The following is a 16,241-nucleotide window of genomic DNA, read 5'->3' as shown; positions in this document are numbered from 1 at the left end:
ACCTGCCTCACTGCTTCCCTTTCCTCCAAGGCATCCATTCACATTTCTCCACTCCTCTGTCCTGCCCTGTCTCCCTGACCCCTTCCTCTCATGTCTTGTCTTTTCTTTTTTCTTTTTTTTTTTGAGATGGAGTCTCACACTGTCGCCCAGGCTGGAGTGCAGTGGCACAGTCTCGGCTCACTGCAACCTCCGCCTCCCAAGTTCAAGCGATTCTCCTGCCTCAGCCTCCCGAGTAGCTGCAATTACAGGCGTGAGCCACCATACCTGGCCAATTTTTTGTATTTTTAGTAGAGGTGGGGTTCCACCATGTTGGGCCACTGGTCTTGAACTCCTGACCTCAGGTGATCCACCTGCCTTGGCCTCCCAAAGTGCTGGGATTACAGGTGTGAGCCACCGCACCCAGCCTAAAATGTATACATCTTTCTTAGGAAATAATTTGGAACTTAACAGAAAAATATGAAAAAAGAAAAAAAATCACCAAAAATCTGCAAACATATTTAACATTAATATTTTATGGTCTAGTCATTTTTAAATTATATGCTGCAAATAACAGGACAAAGATGCTAAACTACAGGGTCATGTTGATTCACAAACCTTGTTGGATCCCTGGTGGAGTTGAGGGGAGGTCCCTAACAGGGGGGTCCTGAAGAATGCTAGGGCTCTGGACAGGAACCCCAGCCTCTGCCCTGACCCTATGCCCCAACACTGCAGGGTTCCAGGCCCGGCCGGAGCTCCTGGAGGTGTTCAGCACGGAGTTCCAGATGCGCCTCCTCTGGGGCAGTCAGGGTGCCAGCAGCAGCCAGGCCCGGCGCTATGAGAAGTTCGACAAGGTCCTCACTGCCCTATCCCACAAGCTGGAACCTGCTGTCCGCTCCAGCGAGCTGTGACCCCAGGAACATTTCCCCTCTGCAGCTGCGGACAGCGTCAGGGGCAGAGGGGCACAGACCTTTCCCCAGAGCACCCCAAGGACACTGTGATCAACCCAAGAATGTTCTGGGTTCAACTCAAGCATCTCCCTTGCACCTCCAGGGTCCTGCGTGGACCCTGGGTTCCATCCCACCTGCTACATGCTCACCAGGTCTCCGTTGAGGAAGAACAGGAACGCCGGTTCCCCCACCAGCTTTTGCTGCTCCCCTTCCTGCTGGGGTTCCCTGTTTTCGAGCCATGGGAGGCAGGCTGCTCATGCCTCCTCACTCTCCGTCTGTCCCTCACCAACACCAAGGCCTCCATCTCACTGTAAATAAGTCTCTGTTCTGTAAATAGATGTATAGAAGCCATGTTATTTCTTTCATATAATAAACTTTTATGACTCTTTATTCTGTCTCTCGGGCTCCTGGGGTAGAAGGAAGCACCTTTTCTCAGGCGAAAGGTAGAAAACTTCATTCAACAAATGTTGTGAGTGAGTGCCGAGTATCTGGGGCCAGTGGCATGGGAGTAAGAAGAATTTACCAAGACAATTGTAGGTAAAGAAAGGCAGATTTATTACAGGAAGCATGAAAATGCATTGCAAGGTAGCAACGGGCAGATCAGCAGAAGAGGAGCTGACTGCAAAGAGACAAAGCCTTGCTGTGAGTTTTTATGGGATGGCATTTCTGCTGTGTGCTGAACAGGGCTTTCTGCAGTACTGATAATGCCAAGGTTGCAGTGGGCTAACCTACATGCGTCCGGTGAGAAGTTGGGCACAGGAGGGCTGTGTGTCCTGAACCATCAAGAAGGCAGACTTCTGGCCAGGCACGGTGGCTCATGCCTGTAATCCCAGCACTTTGGGAGGCTGAGGCAGGCGGATCACCAGGTCAGGAGATCAAGACCATCCTGGCTAACATGGTGAAACCCTGTCTCTACTAAAAATACAAAAAATTAGCCGGGCGTGGTGGTGGACGCCTGTAGTCCCAGCTGCTCGGGAGGCTGAGGCAGGAGAATGGCGTGAACCTGGGAGGTGGAGCTTGCAGTGAGCCAAGATCGCGCCACTGCACTCCAACCTGGGCGACAGAGCGAGACTCCGTCTCAAAAAAAAAAAAGGCAGACTTCGAGCTTATCTACTTTCTCTTTTTGCTTTCCCCTGGTCCCATCAGCATGACTCATTTTCCCTAATTAGGACTCAACAACAAATACTTCTTTAGCACCTGGGACAGTCCAGATTGTGCCAGGAGCCAGGGTTACAGCAAGTATGAAAACCCAATCCTTGCTTTCTGGGAGCTCACAGACCAGCTGGAGAGATAAATAGCTAATTCCAACCCAGTGCTCCTATCCCCTGCCCTGCCCTGGGATGGATGCCATGGCAACAGTTCCCACAAATGCACAACCAAAAATCCGAGGATTTGGGGTGGAAGGGCTTTTTGAAATCTATGATCCCAACTCCTCTCTGGAAGACTGGTACCTGAAAGGAGAAGGGACTTTTCCCGGGTCACAGCAGCAGAGTGGGAAAGGCTCCACCTGGCTTCCTGGACCCAGACTTCTCTCCTTTTTTCTCCTTGATAGTGGGAACTACTCATTTTCTTCTTTTCTTTCTTTCCTTCCTTTTCTTTCTCTCTTTCTTGTTTTTTTTTGTTTTGTTTTGTTTTGTTTTTTTTGAGATGGAGTCTTGCTCTGTCGCCAGGCTGGAGTGCAGTGGCACAATCCCAGCTCACTGCAACCTCTGCCTCCCGGGTTCAAGCGATTCTCCTGCCTCAGCCTCCCCAGCAGCTGGGATTACAGGCATGCGCCACTACGCCCAGCTAATTTTTGTACTTTTAATAGAGACGGGGTTTCACCATGTTGGCCAGGATGGTCTTGATCTCTTGACCTTGTGATCCGCCCGCCTCGGCCTCCCAAAGTGCTGGGATTACAGGCGTGAGCCACCGCGCCCGGCCTCCTTCCTTCCTTCCTCTCTTTCTTTCTTTTTCTTTTTCTTTCTTCTCTTTCTTTCTTCTTTCTCCTTCCTTCCCTCCTTCCTTTCTTTTCTTTCTTTCTTTTTCTTTCTTTCTTTCCTTCCTTCCTTCCTTCTTTCTCTCTCTCTCTCTTTTCATCCTTTCTCTTTCTCCTTTCCTTTCCTTTCTTTTTCTTTTTGAGACGGAGTTTCACTCTTGTCACTGCAACCTCTGCCTCCCGGGTTTAAGCGATTCTCCTGCCTTAGCCTCCAGAGTAGCCAGGATTACGGGCGCCTGCCACCATGCCCGGCTAATTTTCGTATTTTTAGTAGAGACGGGGTTTCGCCATGTTGATTCACCCGCCTCGGCCTCCCAAAGTGCTGGGATTACAGGCATGAGCCACCGCACCTGGCCGGAAATACTTATTTCTTTTTCAGGTTCTGATATTTGGCCCCAGAAGTCGTGTGTGTGTGTGTGTGTGTGTGTGTGTGTGTGTGTGTGTGTGTGTGTGTGTGACTATGTGTTGAGGTTGGTAGGGACAGGGTCTTTGAGGTGGGCCATGAAGGCTGTTGTCTTGGTTCCCTTACTCCAGTGGGTGGGGGAGGTGGGCAACGTGGATCAAAACGAATCCAGGCCAAGCTGGAGGCCTGGGGAGCCTGTGCGCTGAACCTCAAACGTCTGGAGTCCTTTGCCTTCTGAATCCTTTGACCAAGAGAGGCTGATAACATGCAACCACGCACTATGGCTCTGGTAGCAGCCAGACTTGGGTTTAGTTCTATTGTTTACCAGCTGCGTGACATTGGGTAAGAGGCTTAACCTCTTCGGTCCCAAATTCCTCCTTATTAAGATGGGGACAGCAACAGAACCCATCTCCCAGGACTGATGCCAAGCATTTGGCCACAGTTGCTGCTAGGTGAGGAACAGTCCTGTTTCATACACAACGGAATGTTGATGAGCATGTATTGATCACTTTCTGAGCCAGACAATTTGTGTGCCTTTATCTCACTGGAACACCACCATTTCTCTGGATAGCAGATACTATTACCATATTATAAGGTATATAGGCACTTAGCACTAATGGCACAGAGTAAGTGCTCACCAAAAGCTGTTAGTGACGGCACTTTTGTCATATAGAAGAAAAAAGGAGCATGGAAAAGGCGCTTTGCAAGGTGTAAGGTTCCGCACAAGTTTTTGCTGCAATTGTTACGTCGCCCTTTGTGGTCGTAATCCTTTATTTATTCTTTCTGAGCCACTACGATGGTCCCCTAGTTACCGTGGCCATGGAAACGCGGCCCGCCGTCCCGGATTGGACGGTTCGCGGGTTCCCCCTGGAGGCCACCTTTTGGTCCTGCTGCGGAACGACGGGCGGGCCTTGGAGGCGGGGAGAGGAGCGTCGGGAGTTGTAGGCGATGGGCGTGGCTGCTGCGGAGCGGTGCACGCCGGGAGTTGCAGTTCCCGGGCGAGGCAGTTGGCTGCCCCACACCGAGCTCGGGCCTCACCCGGATGGCGGCTGCGACGCGCGGCTGCCGGCCCTGGGGCTCGCTCCTCGGGCTGCTCGGGCTGGTCTCGGCCGCGGCCGCCGCCTGGGACCTGGCTTCCCTGCGCTGCAACTTGGGCGCCTTTTGCGAATGCGACTTCCGGCCCGACTTGCCGGGTGAGGCGCCAGGGAGCCCGGAACGAAGGGCGGGCGGACGCGGGCGGACGCGGGCAGACGCGGGAGCACTGGGAGCCCGGCTGGCGCCGGCCAGTGAAGCTGAGGACCCAGAGGGTGGGACCGAGGGGCGGGGCCCGCAGACTTGGGAGGGTGGAGGGTACCCGTTGAGGTCCAGGAGGCCCTGCCAACCTGGAGAGAGGCCTCAGCCAGCAGAACCCTTGGTGGAAGTTCTTGGGCCTCCCCGGAATGGCCTGGCCGTCAAAGGAGAAGTGCAGTGCGCCTTGGGGATGGGCGGGGTCTGCGGCTGACCCCGTTGACAGCTCGCATTTAGGGCTGAGTGCAATCTAGAGGACCGCCTGGTGGGGGCGCTGCCGAGCTGAATCAGGCCCGAAGGTGGCTCTTTTCCGCCACAGACCCCAAGGTTTGCGTGCCATGTGCATAGGCAGCTTGGACAAACGTAAGGACACAGGAGTCCCAGACCAGGTTCCAGACATGACGTTCTCCTTGAACCTCTGCCTCGGTGGGATGTGTCCTCACCATCCTCCTGTGGCCCTAGGTCTGGAGTGTGATCTGGCTCAGCACCTGGCCGGCCAGCATCTGGCCAAGGCGCTGGTGGTGAAGGCGCTGAAGGCCTTTGTGCGGGACCCAGCCCCCACCAAGCCGCTGGTCCTCTCCCTGCACGGCTGGACCGGCACCGGCAAATCCTATGTCAGCTCCCTGCTGGCGCACTACCTCTTCCAGGGCGGCCTCCGCAGCCCCCGCGTGCACCACTTTTCTCCCGTCCTCCACTTCCCCCACCCCAGCCACATCGAGCGCTACAAGGTAGGCTGGATGCGTCCTTGACCACTGTTCTCACCATGGGGTGCCACCCTAGGGAGTAAGTCCTGAGCCCAGACAGGAGAGTCACCTGCTCCAGGCCACACAGACGGCTGCAGCCCCAGCCCTCAGGACCCATCCTGCACAGAACTTGGGAAGGTGCCATTCTACCTGGCAGGGAGTACTTTGATTCCTTGGGGCAGTAAGGAACCCTGGCAGTACCTACATGCCAGGGTTGTTGTGAGGGACATAAGATTATACCATTGCAGATATCATTTATGGAGCACCTATGTTTGTCAGATAATCTGCACTGTTGTCTTGCTGGAAATCAGCCCCAATTTGTGGCTCAGAGGAAGCATCGGGAAATACTGGCTCTTACTACTACTGTTGTTGATTGCAGGGTACCCACCAGGCTGATCAGTTTCAGCTGTCAACACTGCTGTGTAGTTTCAGGGAGCAGGAAGGAGCCTTCCCCTTTTATAGAAAGCAGCAGGTGTCGTGGAAGGAGCCCTGAACAGGGAAGTGGGAGGTTTGAGTCCCTATTCTGACTGGCTGTGTGACTTTGGGCAAGTCTCTGCCCCAATCTGGGATACAGTTTCACCATCAGTCTCACTAAGAGGTTGGTGCTCTCTGGAAGACCACATCCTTCCCTAGAAAGGAGATTAGTTTTTGGTTTGGGAAGAGGTCTGGGGTTGGGGGAGTTTCTCCAGCCCCCCTGGAACTCCTGTCTCTCCCCTACAGAAGGATCTGAAGAGCTGGGTCCAAGGGAACCTCACTGCCTGTGGCCGCTCCCTCTTCCTCTTCGATGAGATGGACAAGATGCCCCCAGGCCTGATGGAAGTCCTGCGGCCTTTCCTGGGCTCCTCCTGGGTGGTATACGGGACCAATTACCGCAAAGCCATCTTCATCTTCATCAGGTGGGGCCCGGCTTTGCAGGGGGCACAGTGGGGGGCCACTTCTCAGAGGTTCAGCTCTACAGCCTTAGCCTGTGCTCCCAGCAGAATCCAATTCCTCATGGGCTTAGCTGGGCTTTCCCAGTGCCCCCCGCCACTCTCAGAGATGACATTGTCATTCCGCCTGGTTGATTTCCCTTTGGACATTCTCAGCAAATTCTGGGCTCGGTCTTTTTGATCGCCACTTCTTTGTGGAAGCCCTGCCAGGTCAAGAAGTTTTCCCTCTTTTGTGGTGAGGAGGACACAGGCCTGGGAAAAACAGGAACAGAGTTCTTGTCCTTTAGTCCCAGCTCTCAGAACCGCGCTGTGTTTCCTCAGGCAGCATGGCTCCGCCTCTCTGAGCCTCTGTCTCTGCTTCTGAACAGTGGGGCCAATAATGATGCCCCGATGCCTTCCTGGAAGTTCAGTGAGGGAAAGTCAGTTGAGGGACACAAAAGTGTTTTGTAAACTATAAAGTACGTGGCATGTGTAGGTGAATTACAGGGGCCATGGATGTGGACACCATGGAGGGGGAAGTGGAGCGTTTTCAGTGGAGTTGGCTCCTCCCCGCACTGAGCCGTGTTCCTACGTCAGGTGGCAGCGGGGAAGTGAGGGTCCAATCCTGCCCTGTGCTACTCCTCATCTGAGTTTCAGCCTGGGTCCCCCATGGTTTTAGCAACACGGGTGGCGAGCAGATCAACCAGGTGGCATTGGAGGCGTGGCGCAGCCGGCGGGACCGCGAGGAGATCCTCCTGCAGGAGCTGGAGCCGGTCATCTCCCGCGCGGTGCTGGACAACCCGCACCGTGAGTCTGGCTCAGCAGCCCCCTCCCGGGTGGCTTCACCCCACACCCAGGGGCCAGGCTCTCCCGGGGTCTCATGCTTTGCCCACTGACCCGCCAGTTCTGAGCCTGGCTTTGGCACTCCCAGCTTTGTGACTTTGGGTGAGCCTTACAGCCCCTGAGTCCTGCACCCAGAAGGCGGCTGAGGGAACTGAGGCCAGCATTTTTCCTCCTGCCCCTGGGGGTTTGGGGCCGGCTTCTCCCCTCTTGTGAAGCACAAAGTCCCCTCCCCACCTACCCTTCCTGCAGATGGCTTCTCAAACTCGGGCATCATGGAAGAGCGCCTCCTAGACGCAGTGGTGCCCTTCCTCCCGCTCCAGCGGCACCACGTCCGGCACTGCGTGTTCAACGAGCTGGCCCAGCTGGGCCTGGAGCCAAGGGATGAGGTTGTCCAGGCTGTGCTGGACAGCACCACCTTCTTCCCTGAAGACGAGCAGCTCTTCTCCTCCAACGGCTGCAAGACCGTGGCCTCCCGAATCGCCTTCTTCCTCTGACTCTCTGAGTGGTGTCCTCAGCCCCCCTGATGGCCAGGCCATGCAGGAAAGGCCTGGGGCCTCTGTCACAGGAACTCAGAGCACCAAGTGAGATGAACGGAGTGTCGGCTAGGCCACGGGACAGATGGCCGGGAAGGGCCCTGGCCTCTAAACTGGCTCGAGAGCATCTTGGCCCCGGCCACCTTCCCCAGGGAAACCCCTGGTCACCCCAGAACCTCACTGAGCTTTGACCTCCCCCTGCAGCCTGAGCCTTCTTACTGTGAATTATAACTCAGGGACTGTGGCTCGTGGCGGTGCTCCCTCCTCAGTCTGCCACCCTTGCCCCTTGCCCCTTGCCTCCTTGGTCGGGCACCATACCTCTTCTCCTCCACCCCACACCCTGTGTCCATATCAAGCCAGGTGGAGCCTTCTCAGTTTCCAGAAATGGAGGGACTCAAGCTGCCACTTGGGCCTGGTTTTAGATATTTTTAATTTTGTAAAAGAAGACAACAAGTATAATAAACTCAGCTGTGGGACCAGAGGACTGTTGCTAAGACTTTTAATTGCTCTGGAAGGAGGCAGCTGGCTGAGTGCCAGTGTGGGGAGGTGGGTAGAACTCCTCCCCTCCCCAGCAAGAAGGGAGGGTCTGGATGGTCCCTTCAGACAGCTTCATAGTAGGTGAGGTCCTGATCAACCTCAGTTTTGCTGAGACTTGGGCTGGGTCCCCAGGTGGACTCGGCCTTGCTGGAAGTTGAGCTCATGCCCTGGCTCTTGCCCTGGGCACCCTCAGCCTTGCTGGACCTCTGGCCCTGGCCTTGGGCATACTCAGTCTTGCTGAGGCTCCAGTTTGAGTCATAGAAAGCCTCAGTCTTGGTGGAACTTCGGAGCAGTCCCCTGCTTCAGCCCTGGGTGGCATCAACTTTACTGGGTCTCCAGCTCCGGCCACGAGCAGCCTTGACCTTTCTGGGCCTCTGCCTTGGGCTCCGGGTGGTCTTGGTCTTGCTGGGCTCCTGCCTTGGGCCCTGGGTGGCCTCAATCTCGCTGGAGCTCTGCTTCTGGCTCTGAGTGGCCTCAGTCTTGCTGGAGCTCTGCCCCTGGCCCTGGGTGGCCCTGGTCTTGCTGGAGTTCCGCCTCTGGCTCTGGGTGGCCTTGGTCTTGCTGGAGTTCCTCTTGTGTATAGTGGCCTTGGTCTTGCTGGAGTTCTGCCTCTGGCTCTGGGTGGCCTCGGTCTTGCTAAGGCTCTGCCTCTGGCCCTGGGTGGCCTTGATTTTTCTGGGACCATGGCTTAATGCCTCCCTGTTGTTCCCAGAGTCCGAGAATTGCGTCTTCAACAGTGACGAGTCAGAGAATGTCACGGCGGTGGCTGAGGTGCTCCTGTATTCCTGGCAGATAGCCGACATCTCAGTCTCTGAGGTGCTTGTGGTCCTGACTAGGAAGGGTGTGCCAAGAGCACCCATCAGGCCTGCCGCACCTGCCCTGGACAGCTCTGGGAAAAGGGGCTTCCCAATCTCACACTGGCCTATGGCCCAGAGGCTTCGCATCGCCAAAGGGAAAGAACTGCAGATCACCCCCGCCCATCCCCCCAGCAACCCAGACCCTGAGGGGTGGGGCTGTGAGATGGGGGAGATGCCTAGGAGCCCCCTTCTCCCAGTCCCAGGCCTCTGCTCTGTGGCTGCCCCTGCCCTCTGTGCTCCTGTTGCAGCAGACAGCCCCAGCAGGGCCCCTGCGTCCCCCCGCCTGGCACCCTCCTGCCCTTCCATCCTCGTCCCCACTAAAAGGCGCTAAATGCACCCACACCCCGGCTTCCCCCGCACTGTGTCTGCCCCGTCTCCTGGCTGTGGGTCACCTGGGAGCCTTCTTCCTGTTGGAGCTTAGAATTCATGTCTCAGGGCAAGGACTATGCCAGTCATCCCTGTGCCTAGTGTTGAGCACAGGCCTGGCCCAGGGCACTTGGGGAGTTTGCTGGATTCACAAAATGAAGAAGGGGCCTGGGCCCTGCCACTCGCCTCCCGAGCGAGGACTGCGCACACCCGTCTTGGGGCCTCTGAGGAGCAGCCTCCCCATTCTTCACTTCTGTCTCCTCCAGGCTAGGGCCCTATGTACTGGGGCTAAAAGCCCCCTGGCCATGCACAAGGTTTGTGGGCTTATTTCAGGGACAGGGCTAGGAGGGGATGAGAGCAGAGCAGCAGCTACCATGAAGTGCCTGGAGCAAGCCTCACCTCGTCCTGGGCAGACCCCGCAACAGTGTTACTCCTGCTCTAGAGCCACTCGCCCCAGGCCACCCAGCTGTCAGCAGCAGGCCGAACTCACACCTAGGCCAGCGGTCTTCGACCCCTGAGCTTTGACCACCCTGCTGCCTTAGCTTCCTGAGGCCTGGCGGAAGCATCAGGGACTTACAGCTCATGCTGGAGGCTGAAGAGGTCTGGTCAAGGTAGCTGTCAGACAGGGACGCCACCTTGCTAGGTATGAGCTCTGATTTTTTCTCCTATGGCAAGAAACAGGCTTTGTAGTTCAGATGGTAGGAGGCCCGTGCAGCTGCACCTCTAGAAGGCCAGCAGCCCTGGGCCCCTCGGTGGTCATTCTCCTGAGCTTGGAGGTCTTTGAAGGTGCCAGGTTAGGGTGGGGTGGGGACATGCAGAGGCTAAGCCTGGCAGGAAGGGGAGCGACCAGACTAGACAGGCATGGTGCCATGAGAACGGTTGTGTTGAAGGGGCTGCTAGCGCCTTGGTTTTTTTCAACTGCAAAATGAAAATTAGTTCAGGTGTGGAACAGGCTTCTGTAAATTGTAAAGGGCTGTGCCCTGGGGAATGCTTACGGAGGATTTGAGGAGCTTCTGTATGTTTTACCCCCATTCATTCTCCCAATACAAGTGGAGACGGAGGGATGGGGAGAGCTGCTAATGACCATTTCACTGACCAGGAAACCAAAGCTCAGAGCCCCTAAGCAACCTGTCCAGGGCCACTCAGCTAAGAAGCAGAGAGGCCGGGTTTGAATCCAGGTCTGCTGGCCGCCACAGCCAGACCCTACCTAGGCTGCGGGTCTCTGCCCACGTTCACACCTGTAGACAGCGAGGTACACCATAGGGCTCCAGGCGCCAGCTGGGAGTTGCGCTCTGGGCTCCATCCACTTCAGCCCAACGTCTCCCTGGGGGAGGGAGCCTCTGACTTCAGGGGTCACACAGAGGGAAGGTGTGTACTTTAATATTCATTCTAACATGAGCTAGAAAACTGAAGAGCTAGCACTTTCTTTCCTTTTTTCTTTTCTTCTTTAGACAGTGTCTGGCTCTCTCACCTAGGCTGGAATGCAGTAGTATGATTACGGCTCACTGCAGCCTCAAATGACTCTGGGGCTCAAGAGATCCTCTTGCCTCAGCCTCCCAAGTAGCTGGGACTATAGGCATACACCACCATGCCTGGCTAATGTTTGTATTTTTTGTAGAGACAGGGTTTTGCCATGTTGCCCAGGCTAGTCTTGAACTCCTGGGCTCAAGCAATCTGCCCATCTTGGCCTCCCAAAGTGCTGGGATTACAGGTGTGAGCCACCGCGCCCGGCCACATTTTCTATTGATGGCAAGGGATGCTGGTATTCCTCTACTTCAATTGCTTCAAGTTTCCTTTGAACATTAGTGTACTTGATGTCTACCAGCAGTAGAACAGAGGAATACACTGTGGGACTGTCAAGGACGGAATATTCTGCAGCACCAGCAAGAGGGAGCAGGCCGCTGCCACCCTCCACAGCGTGAGTGACGCTCACCATGCTGTCCATTTATGTGAAGAAAAGACAAAACTCATGTTTGGTGTTAGGAATCAAGACAGCCTTGTAGGTGGGGTGGGCTACAGGAGGGGCCTCGAAGGGGGCCCCAAGGGGCTTCTGGGAGCTGGGAAAGTGTTCTTTCTTGATCTGGATAATGCTATCATGGGTGTAATGTAGTTTGTGAAAAGTCATCAAACCGGTACTTATGATTTGCGCACTTTTCTATATTTATGTTACGTTCAATAAGAGGTTTTCAGAAACAAATTTAAGAATTAAGAAAATTCTGGGGGCCGGGCGCAGTGACTCATGCCTGTAATCCCAGCACTTTGGGAGGCCCAGGTGTGCAGATCACTTAAGCCCAACAAAAATACTAAAAATACGAGAAATTAGCCGGGTGTGGTGGCACACACCTGTAATCCCAGCTACCTGGGAGGCTAAGGCATGAGAATTGCTTGAACCCAGGAGGCGGAGGTTGCAGCGAGCCGAGATTGTGCCACTGTACTCCAGCCTGGGTGACAGAGCAAGACTCCGACTCAAAAACAAAACATTCTGGCACAAGTGGCAAGTGGCTAGTGCATACAGTAGAATTCATGACAGTGACCATGAGCAGGGCTGTGACTCCTCTCTCTGAGGGCCCACATCCCCACACACCCTCTGTCAGGAGCACCCCTTGCTGGTACCATCCCCATCTCATAGCAAGATGTCCCCAGCCCATCACACAGCTGAGGGAGTGCAGAGCCAGGCCTGGAAGCCAGACTCCACTGGCCTGCATCCTTCAGCCCTGGGCTGGGGTACGCTGTGCCCCAGACCCCAAGGGCTCCGAGCCCTGGCCTGTACTCCACTTACCTCTTTTTTCTCCTTCTCCTTTTCTTCCTCCTCCTCAGGGGCCTCAGCCTCTCCCTCTGAGCTTCCCGATTTTACCTGCGGAATCTCAGGGGTGGCCTTCAGCTCCTCGGAGGTCGCAATCAAAGGCTCCCCCTGCTTCCATGAGCGCTGCAGGGCCAAGACCTTCTGGCGCTCCAACTCCTGCTGCTTAAGCATCCTGCCAAACGATACCCCCCAGGTACTGTCAGTCTCCCTGGCCCGTGCTGGTCTCTCCAAGGACTAGACAACGGCCCCAGCATGCAGCTGGAGCCAGAGGAGGCTGGAGCTGCAGCCATTCCCCAGCCCTGGCCTGTGCCCCTTGCTCCAGGGCTTACCCCACAATGCCTTGTGGGCTGCCGGCCTGCAGGCTGCCCTCCACCATCTGCTCCAGCTGCAGCCTGGCCAGGTGGGCTATCTGGGTGCTAAGCACCTCCTCCACTGACAAGCCCGGGAAGAGGTTGGTCATCAGCAGGGACAGCTGCCACGAAAGGGGGTGACCAGAGCCAGGTGAGGGCCAGAGCAGCAGGCAGACAGCACGATGCTGCCCTGACCCTGCACAGCCAGATTTGGCCCTTCCCAGGGCTGAAGAAGGAAGAGTTTTGCAATGTTTTTTGTTTGCTTGTTTGTTTTGTTTTGTTTTTTGAGACAGAGTCTCACTCTATCGCCCAGGCTGGAGTGCAGTGGCACAATCTTGGCTCACTGCAACCTCTGCCTCCCGGGTCGAAGCGATTCTTATGCCTCAGCCTCCTGAGTAGCTGGAATTACAACCGTGCACCACCATGCCTGGCTACTTTTTGTATTTTTAGTAGAGATGGGGTTTCACCATGTTGGCCCAGTGGGTCTCGAACTCCTGACCTCAAGTGATCCACCTGCCTTGGGCTCCCAAAGTGCTGGGATTACAGGCATGACCCACCATGCCTGGCCTTATGATTGTTATCAAACCAGATTTCTTTGGGGGCCGAGGAGTATCTTTATGCACCAGGCATGACTCCGGAGCCTACACTCCTGACGTGGCAGGAACCTACCTTTGGTTGCTTGGGGTTGAGGAGCAGGACAGTGGCCACATCCTGGCGGGCCCCAAAAATGTTCTGCAGCAGCTGCCGGCTCTTGGCCCGGTACAGGTAGTACTGGGCCTTCTGAGGGTTGTGCCGGATGGCCGTGGAGAAGTGGTTCTCTGCCTTCTGGAACTGCCTGCACGACACGGTGGGTCCCAAGCTGCTATGAGCTGGGCCATCTGTGGGGAAAATGGTGGCTACTGGGCCCCACTGAGGAGTTAGAGGGAAACCAGGCTGGGTCTGCTCCCCTCACCACGCCCCTCTCCTCTCTCTCCATCAGGCACGTCCCTGATGGAGCCAACACTTAGGTGCCAGTGTGAAACTCCAACATCAATGAATATTTTTATGATCTTGGGGTAGGGAAGGCCTTTCTGAGAATGGCATAAACCCATCGGCTAAAATGAATATATTAATTTGACTACGATTAAGTTCCAAGTTATTGAGTAGTAAAAATATCACAAAGAAAAGCAGTATAGGCCGGGCGTGGTGGCTCACGCCTGTAATCCCAGCACTTTGGGAGGCCAAGGCGGGTGGATCGCCTGAGGTGGGAAGTTTGAGACCAGCCTGGCCAGCATGGTGAAACCCTGTCTCTACTAAAAATACAAAAATTAGCTGGGCGTGGTGGCAGGTGCTTGTAATCCCAGCTACTGGGGAAGCTAAGGCAGGAGAATTGCTTGAACCCGGGAGGTGGAGGTTGCAGTGAGCTGAGATGGCGCCATTGCACTCCAGTCTGGGCAACAGAGTAAGACTCCATCTAAAACAAAAAAAAAAAAAAAAAGGAAAGCATAACAGAGAGAGAAGCTTTTTTTTCTTTTTTGAGACAGAGTCTTGCTCTGTCACCCAGGCTGGAGTGCAGTGGTGCGATCTTGGCTCACTGCAAGCTCCACCTCCCGGGTTCACGCCATTCTCCTGCCTCAGCCTCCCGAGTAGCTGTGACTACAGGCGCCCACCACGACGCCTGGCTAATTTTTTGTATTTTTAGTAGAGACGGGGTTTCACCAGGTTAGCCAGGATGGTCTCGATCTCCTGACCTTGTGATCCGCCCGCCTCGGCCTCCCAAAGTGCTGGGATTACAGGCGTGAGCCACCGTGCCCGGCCTTTTTTTTTTTTTTTTTTTTTTTTTTGGGACAGAGTCTCACTCTGTCGCTCAGGCTGGAGTGCAGTGGCACAATCCTGGCTAACTGCCAGCTCCGCCTCCCTGGCTCAAGGGGTTCCCCTGCCTCAGCCTCCTGAGTAGCTGGGATTACAGGCACACACCACCACACCCAGCTAATTATTTAATTTTTTTGTATTTTTAATAGAGATGGGTTTCACCATATTGGCCAGATTGGTCTCAAACTCTCGACCTCAGGCGATCCACCTGCGTGGGGATTACAGGGATGAGCCATCGCCCCCGAGGAGAGAAGCAGCTTGATTGACCCAGGAATCCCAGCAGTTGGCCTCCTGCCCGCCCTGCCCTCGGGCCTGCCCCGCCCACCGTGGGGGCGGGAGCCCACGCACCTGCGCCTCTGCTCGAAGAAGCCCATCTTCTCCTGCAGCAGGCCCATGCGTGTGTTGGCGCCCTCGTCCTGAGGGCTCAGCGCCAGCGCCTGCTGGTAGTCCGCCTCGGCAAACGCCAGGTTGCCCAGCTGGAAGAAGCAATCTAGGGTCCGGAAGTGGGGGTGAGTGGACCCTCAACTCCCAGTGCCCGGGAGCCCCAGCCCAGTCGGCTCCAGCCCGGGGGCCAGGGCCTGAAACTGGTGGCTGATAACCCCCTTGGTGGTCGCGGTCTCCGTCCCCTCTAGTTTTCTGGGCGTCTGGGCACTGTTCCCCAGCTGCCTGTTTTGAGCATTTTAAGGAGTCTGGAGCCAGTTTGTCTAAGGCAACATTTCCCAAAGTGTGTTCTGGGATACTGAGACTATTACATTTCCTCTTCCCTTGCTTCCTTCCTCTCTCCCTTCCTCCTTCCCCCCCAGGGGCCTCAAGTGCCCAGTGGGGGCCTTAGAGATGGCGAGGCTACCCCGCACCCCCCCTCCCCAATGCCCTGGTCGCTGCGCACCGCCTCGGTTGATGTAGAGTCCTTTCTCCTGCTGCTCGTCCCGGAGGGCCTTGTTCAGCAGCAGCACGCCCTCCTGGTAGGCGCCCTGCCTGTAGCAGTGCACGGCAAAGTCGTTGTAGGTCAGCAACAGCTGGCGCTGTGCCTGCCGCACCATGTCCTCCTGGTCCTCGGTCACCATGTCCAGCACCTTCAGGAAGTCCTCCACTGCCCCATCAAACTCCTGGAGCCGTCGGTACATGGTGCCCCTGTGGGGGAGGGCGTGGGAGACGGCAGGAGGGACATGAGCGCCAGTGCCCCCCCACCGACTGGCGAATGGCCAGACAAGCCACTGCCGGCTCTGGGCCTCCTGACCCATGGAGGCAGTGGGGATCCCACCTCATTTGCTAGGTTTGTCCCGTGGGGCCAGCTCTGGACTGCTACTCAGATAACCCACTAGGCACTGAGCATTTTATTTTTTGCAAAAATACCCTCTTTTTTGGGAGCCAGGTGTATGCCAGTCTTTACATTAAAGCATTTTGTACAAGAAGCAGGTGTTTTACCACCACTGTTTGGATAGGTTAATTGGCCCGAAATCACAGTGGCCTCTCATGTCACTGAATCACTTGTGGGATACTGAACCCAGCCCCTTGGCATAGGGAGAGATTGGCTGGGTGGACCGCCCCCTGGAGTCACTCCTGCAGGGCAGCGGCACTCCCTCCTGAAATGCAGCAGGATGTGGTAAGTTCCTGGGACCAGACTCAAGCCTAAGTCTCCTCCACTGAGCTGGGCTCAGCGCCCAGCGTGAACTGCTTCACAGGCTGCGGCTCTAGGATTCCTGGGGTAACTGAGACATGTGTTGGCATCCCTCTTCCAGCAGTAACAGAGACTACCTCTGCAATGCCTTAACCCAGTAGGAAGTAGGGAAAGACTGTTAGAGGCTAGCTGGGGAAACTGAGGCCCAGAGAGGGTCAGGGACTCTCCTTAAACCACA

General features: G+C 55.7%; 3 protein-coding genes across 13 annotated transcripts in view; 2 read left to right on the top strand and 1 right to left on the bottom strand.

The window, feature by feature from the left end:
• The window catches only part of SH2D3C (SH2 domain containing 3C), a 47,153-nt gene extending 45,837 nt beyond the window's left edge, over positions 1–1,316 (top strand). For all 6 annotated transcript variants that reach the window (XM_055351207.2, XM_019033348.3, XM_063697039.1 and 3 more), the window contains one exon: positions 712–1,316. In XM_055351207.2, coding sequence (XP_055207182.1) covers positions 712–887 — 176 coding nt within the window. In that variant the 3' untranslated portion in view covers positions 888–1,316. The remainder of the gene's footprint in view (positions 1–711) is intronic.
• TTC16 (tetratricopeptide repeat domain 16) overlaps positions 1,122–16,241 on the bottom strand; it is a 22,872-nt gene continuing 7,752 nt past the window's right edge. Inside the window, exons 8-14 of one of the 4 annotated variants that reach the window (XM_004048638.5) lie at positions 15,272–15,516; positions 14,734–14,875; positions 13,204–13,369; positions 12,514–12,656; positions 12,161–12,356; positions 9,959–10,046; positions 8,161–8,990 (exon numbers count right to left, since the gene is read on the bottom strand). In XM_004048638.5, coding sequence (XP_004048686.3) covers positions 8,461–8,990; positions 9,959–10,046; positions 12,161–12,356; positions 12,514–12,656; positions 13,204–13,369; positions 14,734–14,875; positions 15,272–15,516 — 1,510 coding nt within the window. In that variant the 3' untranslated portion in view covers positions 8,161–8,460. The other 3 variants (XM_063697040.1, XM_055351212.2, XM_055351211.2) reach the window with 3 other exon arrangements.
• TOR2A (torsin family 2 member A) lies at positions 4,264–8,102 on the top strand. 3 transcript variants are annotated; one of them, XM_004048635.4, is made up of 5 exons: positions 4,282–4,500; positions 5,057–5,322; positions 6,058–6,233; positions 6,925–7,052; positions 7,338–8,102. In XM_004048635.4, exons 1-5 carry the CDS (start codon positions 4,350–4,352, stop codon positions 7,580–7,582), a joined length of 966 nt encoding a protein of 321 aa, XP_004048683.3. In that variant the 5' UTR covers positions 4,282–4,349; the 3' UTR covers positions 7,583–8,102. The 3 variants fall into 3 exon arrangements, 2 of the variants coding, with proteins under 2 accessions (XP_004048684.3, XP_004048683.3); XM_004048636.5 differs by lacking the exon at positions 6,925–7,052 and having other exon boundaries at positions 4,264–4,500; positions 7,338–7,473; XR_008668566.2 differs by lacking the exons at positions 5,057–5,322; positions 7,338–8,102 and having other exon boundaries at positions 4,269–4,500; positions 6,925–7,049.

Source organism: Gorilla gorilla, chromosome 13 (assembly GCF_029281585.2).
Source record: "Gorilla gorilla gorilla isolate KB3781 chromosome 13, NHGRI_mGorGor1-v2.1_pri, whole genome shotgun sequence".
NCBI lineage: Eukaryota > Metazoa > Chordata > Mammalia > Primates > Hominidae > Gorilla > Gorilla gorilla.
This window is presented reverse-complemented; position numbering and strand designations above follow the sequence as displayed.